Consider the following 20,993-nt stretch of genomic DNA (forward strand, 5'->3'; position numbering starts at 1 on the left):
ACTTCTGTCATTCTCCTTTCTTTTCTCCTCCATCCGTCCGTCCGTCCGTCCGTGCATCGGCGAACGAGGTGGTTTTGTGCTTTAATAGTTCCCGTGCTTGCAGAGTGTGCAGCTTTTTTCTTTCTTTCACTCGCTCTCATCTCATTATCCCGCATCACAATGCTTGGCCCGTTTCCCTGACCTTCTCCCTTCTCTGCTGTAAAAATCTGCTGTTCCTTACTCAAATCAACCCTGTCATTGTAGTCCCGCTGTTATTTTTTTCTGTCTACAGCAACAATGGGAAGGAAAACACAGTCGTCGTCGACCCCCACCATCACCACCACCACCACCATCTTCCTCACTTACAGAATAAACTGAATAAAAGCCAGAAAAAGCTTAAGACTTCCTTCAAACTTTATCCTGACTTGTGAAATGGCACAGTAGTACAACTAATTTAGCTATTTATTTCATGCAATACTTTTATTGTTCTATACTTCCATGTAGGGCTGCAACAACTGGTTGATAATGAATGCGATTTGATGATAGATTTTTCCATTTGGAGCTCTCTGATTTACTTACATGTGAAAGAGTTCTGTTTTTTTTAGCTCCATAAAAACAAAGAAATCATTAAAGGCAATATAATTTGGGTTTGTGGACAAAACGTTGACATTTTCGGACATTTCACGGACCAAGGACGAATGGATCAATGCACAAAATAATCCATAGGTTAATCCATTAAGAAAACAATCAATAAGGATGGATGGACTGCTGTTGGTTTGTACATTTACATTCAAGCATTTAGCAGACATGTTTATCCAAAGCAACTTGGAAAAGAGGAAGAAGCGACTGGCCGATTGATGGCCGAGGTCGATCCAAGTGCAGAAATAGGGGTTAGGAAGAGTTGGGTCTTTAGGAGCTTCTTGCAGACAGGGACGCCCCCTGTTCTGGTAGCCCTCGGTAGGTCATTCCCCCAGCGTGGAACGACACATGAAAAGTCTGTATTTTTCATGACCAGACGACAATCCTTGGATAAACGGAGTAAGACTTTAGGAGAGCATTTAAGTTAAGTAGGTGGGAGCGGACCCAAGAAGTACTTTGTAGGCTAGCACCAACGAACAAGGTTTCTGACTTAAAACTGGATGGATGAGGATAATAAATGGTGAAAGTAATGAATGGAAAAGAGATATTAAGGTAAATGAATGCACATAAAAAGAAGAATAATGTAGGTTTCAAGGAAAAGGAAGCATAATGGGTGCAATTAAAGGAGTACAATTCAATACTGAAAGGGGGTGAGTCACCGCAGCGGTGTTAGCACCTGCAGACGAGGTATTGTAAGATTTGGAGGACTCACGAGAGACACTTAAAATGTGGCTGTAACTGTCCACATATTTCCAACAGTAGCCTCGTCAGAACGTAGTGCGGCTTTATTTGATTTATTTATGACTCAACCCTGCACCTCTTGCCATCTTTTATTGCCCCGAAACTTTTAATAAAATAAAAATAAAATTGTCTGCGAGACTAATCATGCGGAAGGAATGGGAGTCTGAGCGGCCACTTCACGTCTGCAGATGTCCAACTGGACGCAAACTTTGGTCGGCGGCCAAGCGCTGTCAGATGGCGACGGCACGACGGGAACATTGACGCCAAGTCTTGTATTAGCGGTGTTATTTTGTCGTGGCACACAAGCGACAGCTCTGAAAACTACGAAAGACTTTGCCCTTAAGAAAAGAACCCCGAAAGAGAACGATGATGAAAGAGACTTAAAAAAACTAAACACTGTGAAGAACAAAGTGGAGGGTAGGGATGCAAACGCTGAGAAACTGGAAAAGGGACACGGAGGAGACGAGTGATCAAGGAGAGGACACGAACAGAAAGATTACAACAAAAAAAAGACAAAAGAGAGACGAGTCGCACAGAGAGAGAGAGGGAAAGTGGGGCAAAGATCATTGAGATCGGCAAAAGAAAACGCAGCGAACAAAGCGGTGAAGGTGGCGAGGACATCACAGGGAGACGTGGAAGCGGCGGAGAGCAAAGGTGCGGAGAGGGACGGAGTAAACATAATCCATCACTGCCGCTCTGTTTTGACTCTAAAAGCAAAGCCCCTCCCCGTCTGAATGATGATCTCAAACTCTCCTCCTTTTCTCTCTGATTAAGTGAATCTTTCCCTCGTTTCCTCTTCGTTTGCCTGTTGGCATATCTGCAAGTCTCATTCCCTGCCTCCAATTTTCTCCGCTCTCGCGTTTCATTCCCCGTCTCCATCTCTTAACTATTTGTCTTCGTTTTCCGTCCTTCACTCAATCTCCCGGAGTGTTCTCTCCATCATGTTCGCTTATTTTGCCTTTAGCTGTCTTTGCTTTTAATGTCCTCTGATGAGGAATGACACACACGTGCAGAGACAAGAGACAGAACCTGATTATGATGCGGTGTTTTTTCCGTCTGTGCACTGTTGCCTTGGAAAGCAGCACCGTGTTATTCGCGCCATCTCTCGACACCGGGTATTTAAAGCTCTGAAATCCTGAGAGCAACTTCGCGTCAATTTTGGACACCAAAATGCAAAATGGCCGACTTCCTGTTGAGTTGAGGCCATGGTTACGGTCGACTTTTTTGTTTGTCTTGGTCGATAACATCTTCCCACCAAGTTTCGGGAAATTCGGTGGAACTCGATGCATGCCGAAATTATAGGGGCGCTTTCTGTTTGGTTGGCGAATGGTCGAAATTCGCCAAAACGCAGAGGGTTGCCGTGGCCACGCCGTTTTTTTAATCCACAAAAACTTTTGACAACTGTTCACCTTTGATAAGTCTTGTACTAATCTGCGCGTTTTTTATGTTGCTACGACGTATAGTGCAAATCACCAAAAAAAGACGCCAAAGTTAAAAATGGCCGACTTCTTGTTGAGTTGAGGCCATGGTTACAGTTGACTTTTTTGTTCGTCTTGGTCGATAACATCTTCCCACCAAGTTTCGAGAAATTCACTTTAGGGGGGCGCTATAGAGCCCTTGAGAAACGCACATGTCCAGGAACTATGCTAATAATGCATATTCGCCAGACCTCCATGTTAAGTGTTCTTATGCACTTTAAACCCCTCAAAAATGACCATGCAGCTATGGATATAATAATAACCTGAAGGTTCCTCGCACAAATCTGTGGCTCGGGCACCAATTAGGGCTGCAACAAATAATCAATTGCTAATAAAGTACTAAATTCAATTAATAGACTTAAGATCCGTAATTCCGACTTCATAAATGTGAATGGTTCCTTTGCTCCTCTGTGACCACAAACCGAATGTCTTTGGTTTATGGACAAAACAAGACGTTTGAGGATATCGCCATTTAGGTTTCATCAACGCCGATCAATATTTTTCACACTTTTCCTCACATTTTATGGCCCAATTAACTCCATTAACTTGAGAGAAATAACCCGCGAATTAATCAATAACGGAAATCTGGTTAGTTGCAGGCCTCCATCCGTCTAAAAGAGATGCTGAGAGACTCTGCAAATGTCTGCCTAGACGTGCTTTAATGACTTAAAAGTAAAGTTAAGGGCATTATTCACCGCCCCGAGGGGGGAAGTTATCGGTTGAACTGAGTGGTTGAGGAGTTAAGTGCCTTGCTCAAAGACGCCTCCCGAGGGAAGGAAGGATGTTCTTCTTCCTCCGTCAGCCATTCGTCATCTTCATCGTCCGTTCCCGATCACTTCCCGACGCTCTCCCACTCATCCTCACCATTCCTTAGGAAGGATTTCCGCACCTTTTTCTCTTCCCCTGAGGCGTCCTCTCCGTCCTTTCACATCGCCCACAACTTCTATTTATAACATGAACGGACTCAGATGAATGAGGCTGGAGTGAAATATCCATTAAGTCTAACACTGTTTTTGCTCATCGCGCACTTTTATCTTACACCATCAGGCGAATTTAAGTGGGCTTTTTGGAAAAAGTTAGGGTCAAGAGGGTCACTCTTTTTGCAGATGACAAACTAGTTTTCATCTTGAAAATAAAATGTCAATGCAGTGCAGCCACTTGTTAATTAGCCGCGTTATTATTTATACGCATTTTAATCAAGGCAAACATAATCAATTTCACTTACTTAAGTTCCTTACTATGGCAACTGATCGAGGTTCATTTAATTCAATCATTTTATTTATGTCAGTTATGTTCATATCAAGCATTAAACGACAGTAAAATCTTCATTTTAGACGTTGACATTTGGGTGAAAACTCTTCGTTGATGAGAAAAGGTCAAGAGGAGAGGCCAGACTGATGGAAAGGGCCATGCTAACTTGGCTAACCCCCTTTTTTCTGGCAAAGGACAGATATCTAGGGCTGCAGGGGGCAAAAAGACCACCAACCCTGGACAGATTAAGACGGTGAAAAATCATAGCCCTTGCTTTGATTATCCTCGATTTCTGCTGAGGCTACAGATGCTCGGGTTGAGTTGAATTAGTCGTCAACAAGAGATGAATTCACGGCCCAGATCCTTCTTGCTGTGGGAGAATGTTTTCTTGGCACAATCTGGGAACCTCAATCCTGTCTCTGACTATTGTTGCTGACTCTTCTTATCCCTTCTGTCTTCTCATGTGTCAGAGGAGGCCATTTCAATCACAAACACTGCAGTAAAAGTAAAAATGTACTTTGACTGTGGTTGTTAGACTTTATGGTTTTGGTAAAAGACAAAAAGTTACGTCCAGACGGAATCCACACGAAGGTCACGCTCATTTTATAACTATGTGTTCCAATAAAGTGACTGAGAAATAAATGATAGTGTGCGGCCATTCAGACCTTTGCACCGTACCGAAATCCAAGCATCGTTGTTTATTTTAGTTGTTGTGGAGGACGAGGACAACATCCACCGTGGACGGCTTCAATAGCGACCGCGTGTTGCATTCAATGACCCCCAGAAACTCAAGGTCAAGGTGACTTATTGAGTGTTAACAATGCATTTTTAATAAAGCAATTTAATGTCATTCACCCTATTTAACTCTATGTTTAAATCGGGTCAAGTATCCATGCTATAGGAGTTGCCAAAAATTAGCTAAATCGGATAAGTGGAAGAAAATTGAAAAGAATAAATTGTCCCAAAACGTCACGCCTCGCGATTATTGGACAATTTCACCCAGTTAACTAGCCGTCGATGAAATAGCTTATAAGAATATACAGCCTGTAAAACAATAAAACAGGACACAAAATATTGTTAAATGCATTTAACGCAAGTATACACGTGTGTGAAGAGGAGAACTCAAAAGTGGTGGATGCTCTCAGCGATACTTTTAACGACTTTTGGGCCGGAGCAGCTTTAATTTAAAAGGTGTGCTGCACCTCCATAAAAGCTGCAAATAAAGCGGAAAATGACGCGGCCCTGTCAGAAACGGGCCGCTGATTGATGCTGTTGTTTGTTCGGTGCGCGACTCCGGTGATTTAAAGGCGCACTACGGGGCTTTCTCAAACTTTTAATGCGGAGGATAAACTAACAAGGGACATAGATCAGACTTCACATAGCCAATACTTTAAAAAAAAAAGAAGAAAGAAATCAGAGGATGTGTTTTCAGGCCGCGTTATAAAGCAAAATATCTGACAACAACCAAAGAAGAAAAAGGTGTGTGCTCACAGATGTGTCGCCCAGTGATTCCCCAAGACCACATGAAAAATGTGATCGAGAGGTCACACCGAGCTTATCCGTGATGTATTTGTTTCCATTATAGAGGAAGCAATGTTTGGCACGGCATGAAAGGGCCGGGGAGGACGGGAAGGACAAAGTATAGGAATAAAAGAGGAGGGGAAAAAAACAAACCTAGTGAATGGACAAGAAGTGCAATCTGCCTGTGGGACAGGACATTAAGCAGAGAGGAGGAGGAGGACGGATGAGGGGAGTTACGCCGCTTTTCTATTTACACTGGAACCTGGAAGACGGATGCTAACGTATCCCGAGCTAGCTGTACCGCGTAGAGTCTATGTGGTATTTTGTCGCACAAATAACGTCTGATTCTGTGTTTCCCAGTTGGAAAATCCATGTTCAGACGTTAGAAATTCCGAGTTCCGACGACAAATAGAACGCACCATTACAACTGAGGAAAAGAAGACATTTTTTCTTCATCTACTGTATGTTAACCTCCGTCAACGCCAATATCCAATTTCTCCAATAACCACCAAGTATTTGACAACACAAAATCGTTCCCGTTTCACTCCCAATCTAAAAAAAAAAACCACACACTTACTTCCTGTCCGGAGAGGTAGTAGGCGGCCAGCAGTCCTCCTATGAAACGAATGTTGACCTCAAACACGGACACCTCGGCATTCTGGGAAAACAAGAGAGCGAAGAACATGTTTAAAAAATTACTTTTTTTTGTTGTCGGAGTCGTCAGTCAAAATTTGACCGAAGAATCAAACGAAAAGTAGTTCTGTAGCTCCTGAGAACTGTTAGCCTGGATTAGCTAGGACCAGCCAACTTTAGAATCTCTTATGACGACAGAAAGGCGACGTCTAGCTAACTTTTGTACACGGCTACATGGCTGGCTAGCCATCGCGGCAAGAAAACTCCGACGCGTACGTTTGTTGACTCGTTTTTTTTTGTCGTAAATACGTACCAAGACATCTCCATCTACGTCTGTTGGACCAATACAACAACAACCCCTCTTTAAATGGTTAAAGAAGAAGTTAAACTAGGTCAAACATTGACCAACAAGTCCAGCATTAATGAAAAATACATCAAGGGTTTTATGCAGATTTATGTGAGTAAATGAGCCCATGGTTGCCTCCGTGGCTGATTGTACTCCGTATGTTAACAAGAGAAAGGCAGCGAGCGAACGCGCTTGTTTTCACGGCAATTTTGTTTCTTTTTGGTTGCAAAAGCCCAGCTTAATTGGAGGGAACTCTTAAGGAAATCTCATTTTCCACTCTTAAATATAGCCCGACAGATAATCGCCGCCGTTTTCCAGACACCGAAGAAAAGCCCCGAATTGGCATGTGAACTGTGAGCACACGGTGGTAAAAATACTTCCCACTCTCCCATTTAAGTTCTCCCGTGTGAAATTAGGCCATTTTGTCTGTGACTGACAGCCTCCCCGATGCCGTGGAAATGCTGAAGCTGCGATGTTGCTTAAACGGCTCTCTATGCGGTCCACTGTATTCAATATAATGAGAGCTAAAGTGCAAAACTCGCTCTGATATTTACAACAGAGGAATCTGTTGCAAAAGGAAGTCAGAGTGACCTCGATCTAAAGTAAACAGGGCTCTCAGGAGGAGACAGACGGAGACGTTTTTGTCTGAAACTTAAACAAAAACGTGGCATTCGATTTGTTCTCTCTTTATTACGCCATGAGGTAACTATCGTCTACCGCGGATCAGGTGATACAAACATTCTCGTGCTCTCTTAGGTCGTCCAAACTAGCAAATTCTTACAGGACAGTGCCTGCCCCCCCCCCCTACTTTCCAGCTCTGTCTTGGCATCTTTCACTGGAACGTTTTTATCAACTGAAAACGAATGGCGTTACGTCTGGACACAAATAAGTCCAAATATCTGACGAGTGGAGCTTTGATCCAACGCCAAACTTCGTATCTCGTGACCGTTTGTAGTCGGCTGAACAGAAACAGCGTCTATTGTTACACATAAATCTAGAAATGTGCGATATTATCGGCGCGATAATTGGCCGAAATTGGCTTCAAAACATGTGATCGGATATCGGCCAACTCGCTAAAACACTAGGCTGAATAGGCTGCTAGCTCCGAACTTCCTGCTATTTTGCAAAATAAAGAAAAAGTTAACGCCAAATTTTATGTTAATTTCACTAAAGCGGAGACTGAATTATTATTCTGTATTTGGGTGAAACCAAAATATATAAACACATATATTTGTCTTCGATGTTTGTGCTTCACAAAGACTGACAATACACTCTAAAATATATGTATTATACGATCTTGAAATACACAAAAAATTTACCGTTTAGTAGCAGCGGGCCATACAAGTCAAAAATTATACCATTGCGATATCGTCATATCAGTATTTGTGACAATATTTCACAATAAAAGTGTCTTTGTTGACATGGGACAATGTATAGTTTGCAAATAAAACATAGTTACGATGCTAAATTTGGGGTTTTTTGAGAACCCCGTAAGCTGTTAGCAACTGGACAAGCACAGCGTTGTCCAAAACGTCTCGGTAGGGCTGAAGCGTTAAGATTGTCCTTGTCCTGAATTCAATACTTAACAAGTGTGAACAACTACTTTTGCTCCATATGGTGTTTGTATATCGGCAACAAGTCCAATATCTTCCCAACACAAATCTTGCCTTTTTTCTGCTGTTTACTCTGGCGTCAGCAGAGACAAGCGAGAGCTTAGCTTAGCAGCCACAATTGGCTGTTGTTTTGCACATTGGCAGAATGTGTGACAATGTTCCATTCCAGCTTAAAATGCAACCCCCCCCCCCCCCCACCCAGCCGACACCCTCTAAAATCCCATGTGTGCAGTTGTGAAGAGTCGATTACCGACTGTAAGAGCAATGAGGTGCAGAAAGCTTCTCTTCTTCACCGTCCCAAAGCATTTGTTCTCGTCGGCCATAATATATCGCTGTAGTTTAAGGGGGGGGCACAAACCCCAGTGAGCATCATGAAACCAGAATTCTGTTGACTGTTTTGATATAAAGCCACCAAAGAGAAGAGCAATTTTCTTATATTCATCACGGCTCGACAAGAGAGCTCTTCAAAAGCCTGCCTGACCAAAAATGACACTTTTGCACGGGCCATTTAAGTGCAATTAAAATAAAATCGTTAAAAAGAAGAAAAAAAAAAAAGGAGGCTCTCACTCCTGTGTAATTAAATCCGATTAATCAAACCAGACTGGAGAGAGAACTCTTAGACAGGTGGCATTAATTTATCTCCCCGTCGCTGCCACATCATCTCTGATCAAATTTAACCAGGGTTATTAATGCATCAGTTAACGGAGTCCATTAATTTGGTGGATCTTTGAGCCCCCGGAGGTGGACGCAGGCCCCGTGCCGGCACATTCATCATCGGAGGGCAACGCTGCTGCAGTGCGGGGGCGCCATCAGGACACTGGAGACTCAAACAATGACTCACTGCTTGGCTCGACCTGACATGGCAACTGTTCAATCATTCATTAGTGCTGGAGCGAGCTGCCGGCGGTGGCAGGTGGGTGGCTGAATTAAAAGGTGCAACACACACACGTGATAAAAAATGTGCATGCCGTGAAATTATGATTTCAAGCCGGGGATATTTGACAGAGGGCATGTTTTTTTTACGGTTGTGAGGTCCCTAGACCTCAGCAACAGGGGGCGTCACTGAGTCCAACAATCTAATTTAACGGAATATTAAGGAAAACTGTTATTTTATCCATAAAAATAATAGGATATTTACCCCCTGTACACAAAATAACAGATAAAAGCTAAGCTAACAAGTGCACCCACAACAGTCACAGCTTTTTTCTTCTTGCCACCCACCAAATTTTTAAAAAAAAGAAACCCTTAGCTTAAACCTATTTTGTAATAAAAAGTACTCAACCAAAATAAAAATTCCTGGTATTCCTTGATCAGGATTATACCATGTATATGATAAGCTAAGCTAAGATAGAAAGCTAGCAGGTCCAGTAGCTTCACATTAAGAATATAGACTTGTAAGGTATCAATCTTCTCATCTCGCTAAACCCTTGACAAATAAATTGTTTTTCAAAATGTCAGGTGAAAAAGACATGAATTTCAAACTGGTAAGTAAGTAAGGTCTAATTTTGCTCCGAGCACTCCCTGCTGGACCATGCTATAATTACTTCAAATGGTTCTTGGCTGTGCATTTCAAAAGTGAACATGTTTAACTTTCACGAACACGATATTTTAATTTAAAAGTGACACAAATACACAGAGAGAAAGACAAATAAGATCTCTAATAACTCCCCCAATTTTACTTAACTCCTCATGTAAAGTTGGGAGAACTTCCACATTATTATGGTCAAATTGTTAGAGGCTCAATGTTAGAGGAACTTGCAGAGCGATTACACTTAACTAAGAGTGATGTCTTTTAATCTCCTTAATGGAAATCCAGACTATGGCTTCACTGCAGCCCCCGAGGCTGCAACCTACAGGTTGAGCAAATCTTTGATTTCCACGCAGGGGCCAAGCTTAATACAACACTGCCAGTCCTCTGCAGACCTGGAATATATATTCGAGCTGGGGAATTACCTAATTCGCACAAAAATGCCACAGCCGTTTTGCTAAGCGTGGGCTTAAATTAGCTCAAACTATAATGAATGTTACACTAAAGAGAAGCGGATGCCTCGATTATTTGCCTAATGCGTGCAGGAAGAAGAGCAACAAAGCCTTAATGAAAACACGGCGACACACCTCCTCATCCTCCTCCTCTCATTACCAGGAGCTCCAAGACTTATTTTCAACCTCTCTCCTCCCCCTAATCCCCCCATCCCTCTGTTCTCCTCTCACTCCTGGCCTTTCGCTGTTCTTGCTAATACCGCACAAGCACATTTTTTTTTTCCCCCCCCTCATTGTCTCATATTACCGTCATTGTAATTGCATCACGTTACATAATTCTCCACCTTTTCAATAAGACGCAGATCCCACGCCGTTTGTTTCCTGAGCAGGTTTTTATTACCGTCTTCCTGCAGGCATTTGCTGCTGTCACTCGCTGCTAAAACACACATTTTTCTCTTGCCCAACACTTAATGAATGCAGATATTGACAGTGACGGGCGAACGCGTGCTCTCTGCAATACATTATAAAGATAATAATAAAGATAATCTGTTTCAATTGCCCACTCTCGCAAGTCTCAGCCCACTTTTTGGCATTTCTCAAAATCAAGCATTGGGCCAAGTTAGCTGCAAAAAGAGGGAATAAACGCTAATCAGGGTTAATTGTGGGAGTGATGGAGGACAGGAAGTGAAGACGAGATTTATCAAGGGGAAAATAGAAAGGTATGAAAGGAAAATGAGCCGTTATGCTGGGTAAGAAGAAGAAGAAGTGACGGACAGAGTCGGGAAAAAAATTATTGCTTGTTAAAACGTAATGAAAATGGAAAAGAGTGAGGAGGGGAATAAAGTGGTCAATTCCAGCAACTACAAAAGAGTTATAAAGAAGAAGAAAAAACAGGGAAATGGAAAATAAAAGAGGATGAAAAAGCAGACGGAAGATGGACATGATTGGCAGGTGAAACGGGGGGAAAGGGGAGGATGGAATGGTATTTTATTTCAGGCGTTTGTAAGGTCTAAATCAGAGCCTAACTGAGATCCAGGAGGGTTCGGCTCATGGAGCTGGAGGTCGTGTAGAAGGAGCGACACCTTCTTCCTCCACAGATTAAATCAACGAAGCATTAAATCATCGTTTGTGTTACATCATGGGTTTGAAATTAAATGGAACGCTCGGCTCGTTAATACTCCAGGAGGCCGATTTAAAGACTTGGCTCTTGGACCAAAGTAGGAACTGAAGACTTTATTCGTTTTTCTTGGTCATCGTCAAATTGAGATTTTAGCTTTAGTCCTTTGTTCGAGGCTGAGTCATGCACTTCTTTTTCTTATTGTTGGTCTATTGTCTCCGTTTTGGAGGAGTTTGTCATGTTTACCTGTCTCTAAATGGCAGTGACAGTTTAATTAAAAGTGAAATTGGAGGATGTACACACCACGCCGAAGTCCAGGTTCTGATCGATCCACTCCTGGCCTTCCTTGAACTCCTCGTGCAGACCCATGATGTAGAGAGTGTCCAAGGCGTCCACGATGGACGCTCCGAGCTGGGAATTACCTGAGGAGAAAAAATGAGGTTCATTTGTTTTTATCACGTATGCACCGGCCAAGTTTGCTGAATAAAAAAACTATAAAAACTAAGAATGATGAGAGGATAAAAAGACAGCGGGCCACCTGTATGCAGGAAGAAGAACCAACCCAACGCAATTGTTGCCCTGAACAATAGGAATTATTCTTCAGATAAAATTTTAATAAGTAAAAAAAAAAAAAAAAAGTCTGCATATTCATCACAAACAGAGCAGTGGAAGTACAGAAAATGCTTAGTAAGAGCTGTGAAATGTACACAAAACCCTCCACTGAGAGACTCGGAGGTGCAACCGCGAACAGAGGTGCAATTATCGATAATGTGCTGATGCCATAGCCCTTTATTTATTTAAAGCAGACTAATGCAGGATTTGCACCCTGACTGAACAACTATGGAGTCATTGCGATGGTTAAATGTGGTGTTGGCGGGGAGATTGAGCTCATTTTGAATCCTCCTGTACTGTAGATGGCGCCATGTACCACAAAGAGTCGCAATCCACCGTACTAGGAGAAGAAGAAGAACAAACAGCCTTGATAGACGGTGAAATTGTCCTTCTAAAGTAAGTTTTACGTTGGTTGCCTAATGACTCTCACGCTAACCCCCCTTGAAATAGCCTTGGACAACCCCAACGATAAAAGTCTAGCTACGTCACTGTCTGTTAACGGAAAATCCAGCCTTGCGAGATCAGGGGTCGCCGACCCAGAGTCGCTACATACATGCATACGCCCTAGCTAGGTAGCAGCTATAAGTGTTATTCTAGACCAAGCACAGAAAAGCGCTAGCAAGGGGCCACGCACATGAAAACGGATCAGACGGGCTTTTATTTTGAATGGCGAGTCCGGAAAAACATGCAAAACGGACGCCAACCATGGCATGGACATGGCGCCGTGGCTTGTGTTCGACAGGCTTCGTTAAAAAGGTGAGGACAAAGACGTAGACAATGGATTTACGGATGTCAATGGGTATTGTCAGTAAAATGTATAATTTTAGTTTTAGTCATTTTCATTCAAAAATTCTTTACATTTTCTTGCTAGCATCATTTCTTTACAACAACTTGCATTGGTTCTTGTTGCAGAAAGAATGTAAGAATTTAAACGGCCGACCCAAGGTTCGGGTCTGGGTCATGTGATAGTGATGCGATGTCCTCCATTGATGGTTGAACTTTGTCGAATAGACAACATCAACACCGGGGAGAAAAACCTACTCCAAGGGCTCCATTTGGACCAAAGTTAAACACATCAACATGATTTCTGTGGCGAGCACCCGCTGCTTCACGGTTATCCCTTTACTTTTACTTGCTTTAAGCTGCTATTGAATGGGCGCAGAGAATGAATGTGTGGTTGTTTTTTTAGATTTATGGCTTTTTCTGAAGCAACATCTACAGCATGTGTTTTCACCATTTTACAAACTCACTCTCTCTCTCTCTCTCCCTGAGAAACATTCGTTTCCTTCTCCTGTGTTGGGATGATTCATGAGCTTATAGCTGAGTAGAATAACCCCCCCCCCTCTCTCAGTATCATCACAGCTGCTGAAGTAGGGAGCGCTGTGACTTTGCAGTGACAAGCAGAGGGAAAAAAAAAAATAATACTCGTGGATCCAAGTCTGAGGAGGAATATTGTGGGCGAAAACAGGTTGTAAATAGGTAAGTGAAGAAAAACAACAACGACAGGACAGCACTGCAGTGCAACCACACACACACACACACACACACACACACTCATAAATAAAGATATTACGGTTGTGTTGTGCACCCAAAGAAAGTTGAAATTCATCTCTCAAGTAACTGCTGGATTTACTCATTGTTGTATTTGCAGTGTTACTATGACTATTCATCATACGACTGCTGATGTCAGCAAACTGCAGCTTTTTTGGGGGGGCTTCTATCTCCTGAAATGTGTTTTTAAATTTTTTATTCTATAATAAAAAAGTAAGGGTCACGTACAGAGCTGGACAGTTAAATCCACACTGTTTTGTACTTTTCTTGATGCCAAACATTTTGGTGAAGTGGATTAAAAACCATGTTTTTATTTTATTTAAAATACCTAAATATCGCATTTGGTCACCTGTGCTAGCTTTGCTGGAATATATGTGTTTGCTGATCTGATATCGATTAATAAGATCATTTTATGACCATTTTCTGTGAACTCTGCACATATCTTGCAAGACTACTGTGGTAAAGTCACGCGAGACTACCACAGTCAAGTCTCGCGAGACTACCACAGTCAAGTCTCGCGAGACTACCACAGTCAAGTCTCGCGAGACTACCACAGTCAAGTCTCGCGAGACTACTGTGGTCAAGTTTCATGAGAATACTGTGGTCAAGTCCCACGAGAATACTGCGGTCAAGTCTCACAAGAATACTGCGGTCAAGTCTCACGAGACTACTGTGGGCAAGTCTCACGAGAGTACTGTGGTCAAGTTTCACGAGACTACTGCGGGCAATTCTCACGAGAATACTGTGGGCAAGTTTCACGAGACTTCTGTGGGTAAGCCTCACAAGAATACTGTGGGCTAGTCTCACAAGAATACTGTGGTCAAGTCTCACGAATACTGCGTGCAAGTCTCACGAGACTACAGACTACTGCGGGCAAGTCTCACGAGACTACTGCGGCCAAGTCTCACGAGACTACTCTCGGCAAGTCTCACGAGACTACTTTGGGCAATTCTCACAAGAATACTGTGGGCAAGTCTCACGAGAATACTTTGGTCGAGACTACTGCGGTCAAGTCTCACGAGACTACTGCGGTCAAGTCTCACATCACTCAGAAACTCGCAAAGACGTCATAGATGCAGGGCAAGCTGTGCTCAGAACACCCTCTGCTGGACGACTTGTTATCTACTTTAAAATGTCTGTGGGGGATTTCTAGGCTGGAGATTGAATACTAAATAAGAAGTGCATTCATGGAACAACTTCAGGGTCAGATTTTCTGTTGTAAACATGAATATTTTTGATGATGCACCAGCTTAGAGAGATCAAAATCTCTGACATAACCGAGCAAAACGATCGCTAAAGGAATCTATAACGAAATCAGCAGCGTAACCCTGATCCAGTCGGGTAATGAAGTCCATTATTATTATCAATAAACATTTTCCGAGTTCTCATCAACATACAGTATGAGTGAAAGTAAATGAGTGTGGGAGTTAGAAAACCATTTCCCCATGTTGGGCACAGATTGTGCCATCTGGCGATTTCTGCATGACCATTTTTTTCTGCTTAAAAATGTGTCGCAGATATTCACCGTGGAAGTGAAGTACTTTGTTTGTATAGAAACTTGTATTATTCACGTACACCTTGTCGTCGCAGAGTGACATACACATTATATTCTCATTGAATCCGGTGGTGTAATTTCAGAGTTCAAAAGGTTAACGTTTGCCTCCTCCGTAGGAAATGATTAATTCCTCAATCAGCATACCGAAACCTGCATAATCAGCGACACATCTTTGAGTGTTAAGGAGTCGCGGGCAGATTTGAAAGAAAATGCCCTCATCAATATGTAAAACAATGCAGCAAAGGTGTTCCCGAGATCTCATCTGATCATCTGGATTCATTCTCTGTTCCTGGCCTCGCTCCAGTTTCCTGCTCATACATTATTAAAAAACATTTTTCAAGTGTTCAAAAAAAAAAATTCCTTGTCCCTGGCCTTTAAATCCCTTCCTCGTTTCATATCGGCCGCGCCGACTCCCGAGCCCCCCGCCGCCTTTTCCCTGCTTATCTGTGACTCCGTTCAAAAGGGGAGAGTGCCTGGGCTTCATGCAGGAGCAGCGGCGTTATTAACATTACAGACAGGAGAAAGAAGCCGCGGCCACGCAGACCCCGGCTGATAGCGAGACGCCCCGGAACCCGTCTGCCAGATCTTGACAGATTGGCCTCGACTGTTCGGGGGAGCCGATCCCCGTCTGCTGCGGCACATGACCCCACCCTTCTGTCACTTTCATCACCCACAGGTTTCGCTTCAGGCAGTCGCAGCAGCGACGGGGGGAGGCAGTGATGCCTGTCAAGAGGAAGAGAGAGAGGAATATTCCTCTGATGTCACGGTTTTATTTTTTATTATTCCCAGAATGTGACGCTTCCTGTGTGTGCTCACAATACACCGCGCTGAGCAGTCGCCGCTGTCGCTGGAAATTAAATCAAATGTGATATTAGCTTAAAGTAATCTGAAATGCCAGGAGGTGCAGGCCTTAATTATTCTAGAAATCCTTCTCTCCTTTGCCGGTTGGACAGCTTCGGTGTTAAAGTGACACTAGAGAATCACAGTCAAAGGACACATTTTAAGTCCTAATAATGACACGGCTCTTTAAGGCCCTGATGTACTTTTCAGATTTTAGAACCAGACGCAAAGAGCGCCGTTAGGTGCGCGTGAAGAGTGCGTTAGGTGCGCGTGAACAATGCGTTAGGTGCGTGTGAACAGTGCGTTAGGTGCGTGTGAACAGTGCGTTAGGTGCGCGTGGACATCACGCTAGGTGCGTGTGAACAGTGTTAGGTGCGCGTGAGCAGTGTGTTAGGTGCGTGTGGACAGTGCGTTAGGTGCGCGTGGACATCACGCTAGGTGCGTGTGAACAGTGTAAGGTGCGCGTGAACAGTGCGTTAGGTGCGTGTGAACAGTGCGTTAGGTGCGCGTGGACATCACGCTAGGTGCGTGTGAACAGTGTTAGGTGCGCGTGAACAGTGCGTTAGGTGCGTGTGGACATCACGCTAGGTGCGTGTGAACAGTGTTAGGTGCGCGTGAGCAGTGCGTTAGGCGCGTGTGGACAGTGCGTTAGGTGCGCGTGGACATCACGCTAGGTGCGTGTGAACAGTGTTAGGTGCGCGTGAGCAGTGTGTTAGGTGCGTGTGGACATCACGTTAGGTGCACTTTGACAGCGTGTTAAGTGTGCATGAAAAGTGTGTTAAGTGCGCGTGTATAGCGTGTTAAGTGCGCGTGAAAAGCGCACGTTAGGTGCGCGTGAGCTGCTCGAACCAAACGTGTGCGAGGGAGCTGTAGCATCGTCATCTTCCGATAGTGAAGTGGGATACTACAGGACCCTGACGCCGGAGTATACCAGGGTGCCTAGGGTGCCTAACGCGCAATGCAACGCGCAATGTTAAGAAGCACTAACAATAACGTAATTGTTAGCTGTTAATTTGTTTAAAAGACACAAGACAAGAATCCGTTTAAAATTTAAAAACATGACGGGACAAAGGACACATTTTAAGTCCTTAGGCTTCTGTACTTTTTTAGTGGTGAAAATAAGGGGATTTTGTTTATTAATGACATTTTAAGACGATTAAAATCACTGACTGACTTAACTTAGATCTTTGTAAACATTACATGCTGGACTTTTAAACATAACAATTGGTTTGAAGTACAAATGTAAAACAGCGCATTACATGACTATTATAGTGTAGAATAGTTCTTCCATTTGCTGCACCATTAAACCACTGCTCCTTCTGCATTATACAGTTAATTTAAAGCTTCTAGAAAAATACTTTTTTTTCTCCCCCTTCAGTCTTTTTAGTTTGGACTGCTGCTGTTTAAATATTTCAAATCCTGTTAAAATAATCTAAATGTTTAATATAACGTCTATAAATAGCTCTGTGACATCAGTTTGAAACCCTACGTTGATTGAATTGGTTAATTTAGATAATAACGATAATGTTAGTACAATATTTATGTCATAATTGACTGATTTATTATTTAGAGACCGGATTGTTGAGCGTCATCTTTACCCTTCAAGGCTTCTTCTGACTTTTCCCCCGACAAATTTATGACCATGAAATGATAAGATTTCAGCTGAAATTTTAAACTTAAACTCGCAGTTTGCTTGTGTTTCTGTTTATGTTGTGTGTTCAGCACACTTTAAGGTTTGGCTGCAACCTTGAAATCACACCTGAGCAGTCTCCCCTTCCTCCTCCTCTTCCTCCTCCTCCTCCTCCTCACTAACCATCTGTTTGTTCTCATTCATCACTGTCCTACTTGTGTTTTTTTCCATTTTTTTCATTGTTGGCTCCATGAACAAAAGTTCACTCCCTTGACCTTCTGCAGCCAAATTTTCTTTGAGCAGCGCTGGAACTGGTTTCCCAGTTTACCTGCAACAGTCTGTCTTCATATCTCAGCCTGGTATTGTTTTTAATTGTGTTTAAACACGCACACACAATCTCCACAACATCCGAGTGTGTGGTACAGCCTTTTCATACAGCAGCAGATGTTTGCAGAACTGGCGACAGCGATCGGGTGGAAGTTTGAGGGTTGCCAGGTTCTGCTCGTCCAAGACGAGACGAGATGAGGTTTTCATTCATTTAGAAGAATTGTAGCCACACAATTGGTGCTTTCCACTACACAGTTTCAGCTCGGCTCGACTTGCTTTTCCATTAGCGAAGGAACCAGCTATTGTTATTTTTTTATTAGTACCTGCTCTAAGGTAGATCAGTTAAAAAGACTTTAAAAATCTCCAACATTTAGCAAAGAAAATGTCTAAAATGTCTAAAATCTCAAGATTTAACAGAGATTAACCATCTCTGATTTGATTTTTCGGGCTACGATTCGATTAAAAAATAAAAATCGATTTTCAGTTCAGAATGACTTCTGCTTCAATCTATAGGTGTGCAAAGGATGCTCTACTCCAGTCTGCTTCGTAAGACAGAATGAAAAATGGTGACATTGAGGCGTCTTTTTCAGATTGATCAAGTTTTAAACATTTATTCATGCTTGAAATGGAAATGGTCGAAACCGTTGCATAAAAGTAATATCACATATTGCATAAGTAACACGAATAAAAGCGCCTCTTTATAACAAAAATCGATTCTATACATACACATACATATGTATGTATATATATATAATATATATATACCAGATATATATATATATAGTTCGGGAAATCTACAAAAATATATATTAAAAAAACACTAATTATTTGTAATTTTAGCTGAATTCAGGTTTAATTTCTATTATTGTGCTGCACTGCTGTTCATTCTCCAACAGTCACATTCAACACCACACACTTAACATAACTGTGTCTTATTGAGTACATCTGTGCATTGTCCAGACTATAATCTGATGATTAATGCTTCTTTTTTTGTGCGTGTAAAAAGGAGTATTTATCGCCCGCTGCGATCAACGGAAATTAAATTCTATTCACCTTCATCGATATCAGATTTCCCGAGCAGATAAATAATAAAATATTTAACTTGAATAGATGGAGGTAAGTGAGGCAAACAAAACAAAACCTTTTTTCGGAATGAGGAAGAACCACTGACACAATAAACTGTGTTTTGGCACGGGGAACGAAAAATGATATTCTGAGGATTAACATCTCCTGCACCGATGTCAGCTCAGCTGCCATGTTTTTTCTCTGCCAATTCAGATTCAGATAGATTATTGTCAACAATGACGTCTGCTGGACAAATAACTGACGCCGCTGCTTCTACGCGAACTACACATTCGATATTAGGCCGACTAAAAACATGTCCTCAATATCACAAAAGTCTACTGCTGATATTCACCGGAACAAACGTACTTTAAAAAAAAAAAGCTTAAAGGTCATTATGTTATATTCAGGGCATCAACTGTTGTTGCTCCATGATCATTAAAATGTCTTAAAACGTGAATATTTTCAGGTTTATTTGCATTTAGGACCAAAAACAAACCGATTAATGGAGAAAATAATCAACATATTAATCGAGTCAGTTGTCTTTAAGGGGGAAACTTTAACTTTTTTAAGGTAACATTGATAATGGAAATAACATTGTGTTGCCACACTAACAGCGATTTATATGAAGCCAAGTCACAAAGCGAAGCAGCTGCGGGTCACTCTGGCCGCTGGTCAACACGTGGTTACCAAATAATTTGGCAGCAGTTTGAAACATCTGCCGTGTTTTGTTTTTTGCCGCCTCAGAGAGTTCCATGGTCAGACGGGGCCTTCCGCTCGACATGAGTGCACCCCGACTAAGCCCCAGCCGGACTGTGTCCAGGCCCGGTGCCAGAGGGCAATATTTGGCAGCGCTGCGGGATGTGATATAGAGTCATTTGATAGTGTTCCTTTTGTCTGTGCACACAACAAGAAAGAAATGTGGACGTGTGCAGGAGAAAACGTCCAAACAGCAGTATATCACATGATTGATGCCCTGCCATCAAATGTTGATATTGCAATTTGACAAACAAGACAGCAGTTTCTTGACAGATTTCCCACCACGTTGACTTCTTCATGACGACTCCTTGAGGTGGTGCCTCTGACAAGAATACGTGGAAGTTAATTGGCAGAAGAAAAGACTGGTGGACTCCTCTAAACACATGATTTGACGGAGTTATCAAGAAAGGGATAAACCAGATTATACATGGCACAAAATCCACAGAGTGAATATACTCAAGTTGATATACTCTCGGACGTGAAAGGGCCCCCCGCCCCACACAACTCGGCGATTGTGAGAAATTCCATGCGACAATGACTAGCCATTTTGGTTTTTCCAAAATGGCCAACTTCTGAGTGGGCGGAGCTTATGAAAGTATATTAGAAATTTGTTTGGAATCATGAGAGCAACGAGTGTACCATGTTTGGTTAATATCGGAACAACTATGCGCGACTTGGATACGATGGACAAAAATCCCAAATTTGGCATTTAACGCAATTTTGGTCATTTTCTTTCGCGCCAAAAATTCCACAAGAAACTTTGGATTGAGCCCGACAAACTCACCAAATTTCGTCCTGACCAGACGACTTTTGTCTGGCCATGACCAGACAAAATCTGGGGGCGCTATAGAGCCCTGGGGATACGAATGGGTTTGTGCCCAATGCCAATATCGCATTTTTCAAAAATGAGCGTAACGTCGGGAAAAAAATAATGACCTCAACAGGAACAATAGGCCCTAATAATGTGAATTTATAGGCACAAGCTTACACCACCTCCACTTAATAACTTTGTGCTTCAACAAATAGTTACTTGTTCTATAAAATAGATTTTTTTACTCCCGTTTATCTTGTAGTTTTATTGTCTATTAATTGCTTTGGCCTTGAGTGCCAAACTCGAATTTAAAAGGTGTTCGTTTCCCAGGCTACAACTAAATTGGCTGTACTTCACTTAGCGTCGGTTGTTTTGTTCTGCTTAAATACATGAAATGGGTTTCGATAATGGCGCCATAGTGCCGCCATAAAGCCAAAATAAAATAAATCTGTTCAAGGCCAAACCAAAAAGTAGAATTCCATCATGAACTCTCTGCAAAAAAAAAGCTCCTCTGAATTATCCATCTAGCCGCCTGTCAGAGAACATGT

General features: G+C 42.4%; 1 protein-coding gene across 1 annotated transcript in view; it reads right to left on the reverse strand.

The window, feature by feature from the left end:
- Nucleotides 1-20,993, reverse strand: part of man1a2 (mannosidase, alpha, class 1A, member 2) — a gene marked incomplete at its 5' end in the record, with an annotated part of 113,981 nt that overhangs the window by 37,835 nt on the left and 55,153 nt on the right. Inside the window, 2 exons of the mRNA XM_083903210.1 lie at nucleotides 6,187-6,267; nucleotides 11,602-11,720. Of these exons, the coding sequence (XP_083759336.1) occupies nucleotides 6,187-6,267; nucleotides 11,602-11,720 (200 nt within the window). The remainder of the gene's footprint in view (nucleotides 1-6,186; nucleotides 6,268-11,601; nucleotides 11,721-20,993) is intronic.

Source organism: Microchirus variegatus, assembly GCF_963457635.1.
Source record: "Microchirus variegatus genome assembly, chromosome: 16".
In the NCBI taxonomy this organism is placed as follows: Eukaryota; Metazoa; Chordata; class Actinopteri; order Pleuronectiformes; family Soleidae; genus Microchirus; species Microchirus variegatus.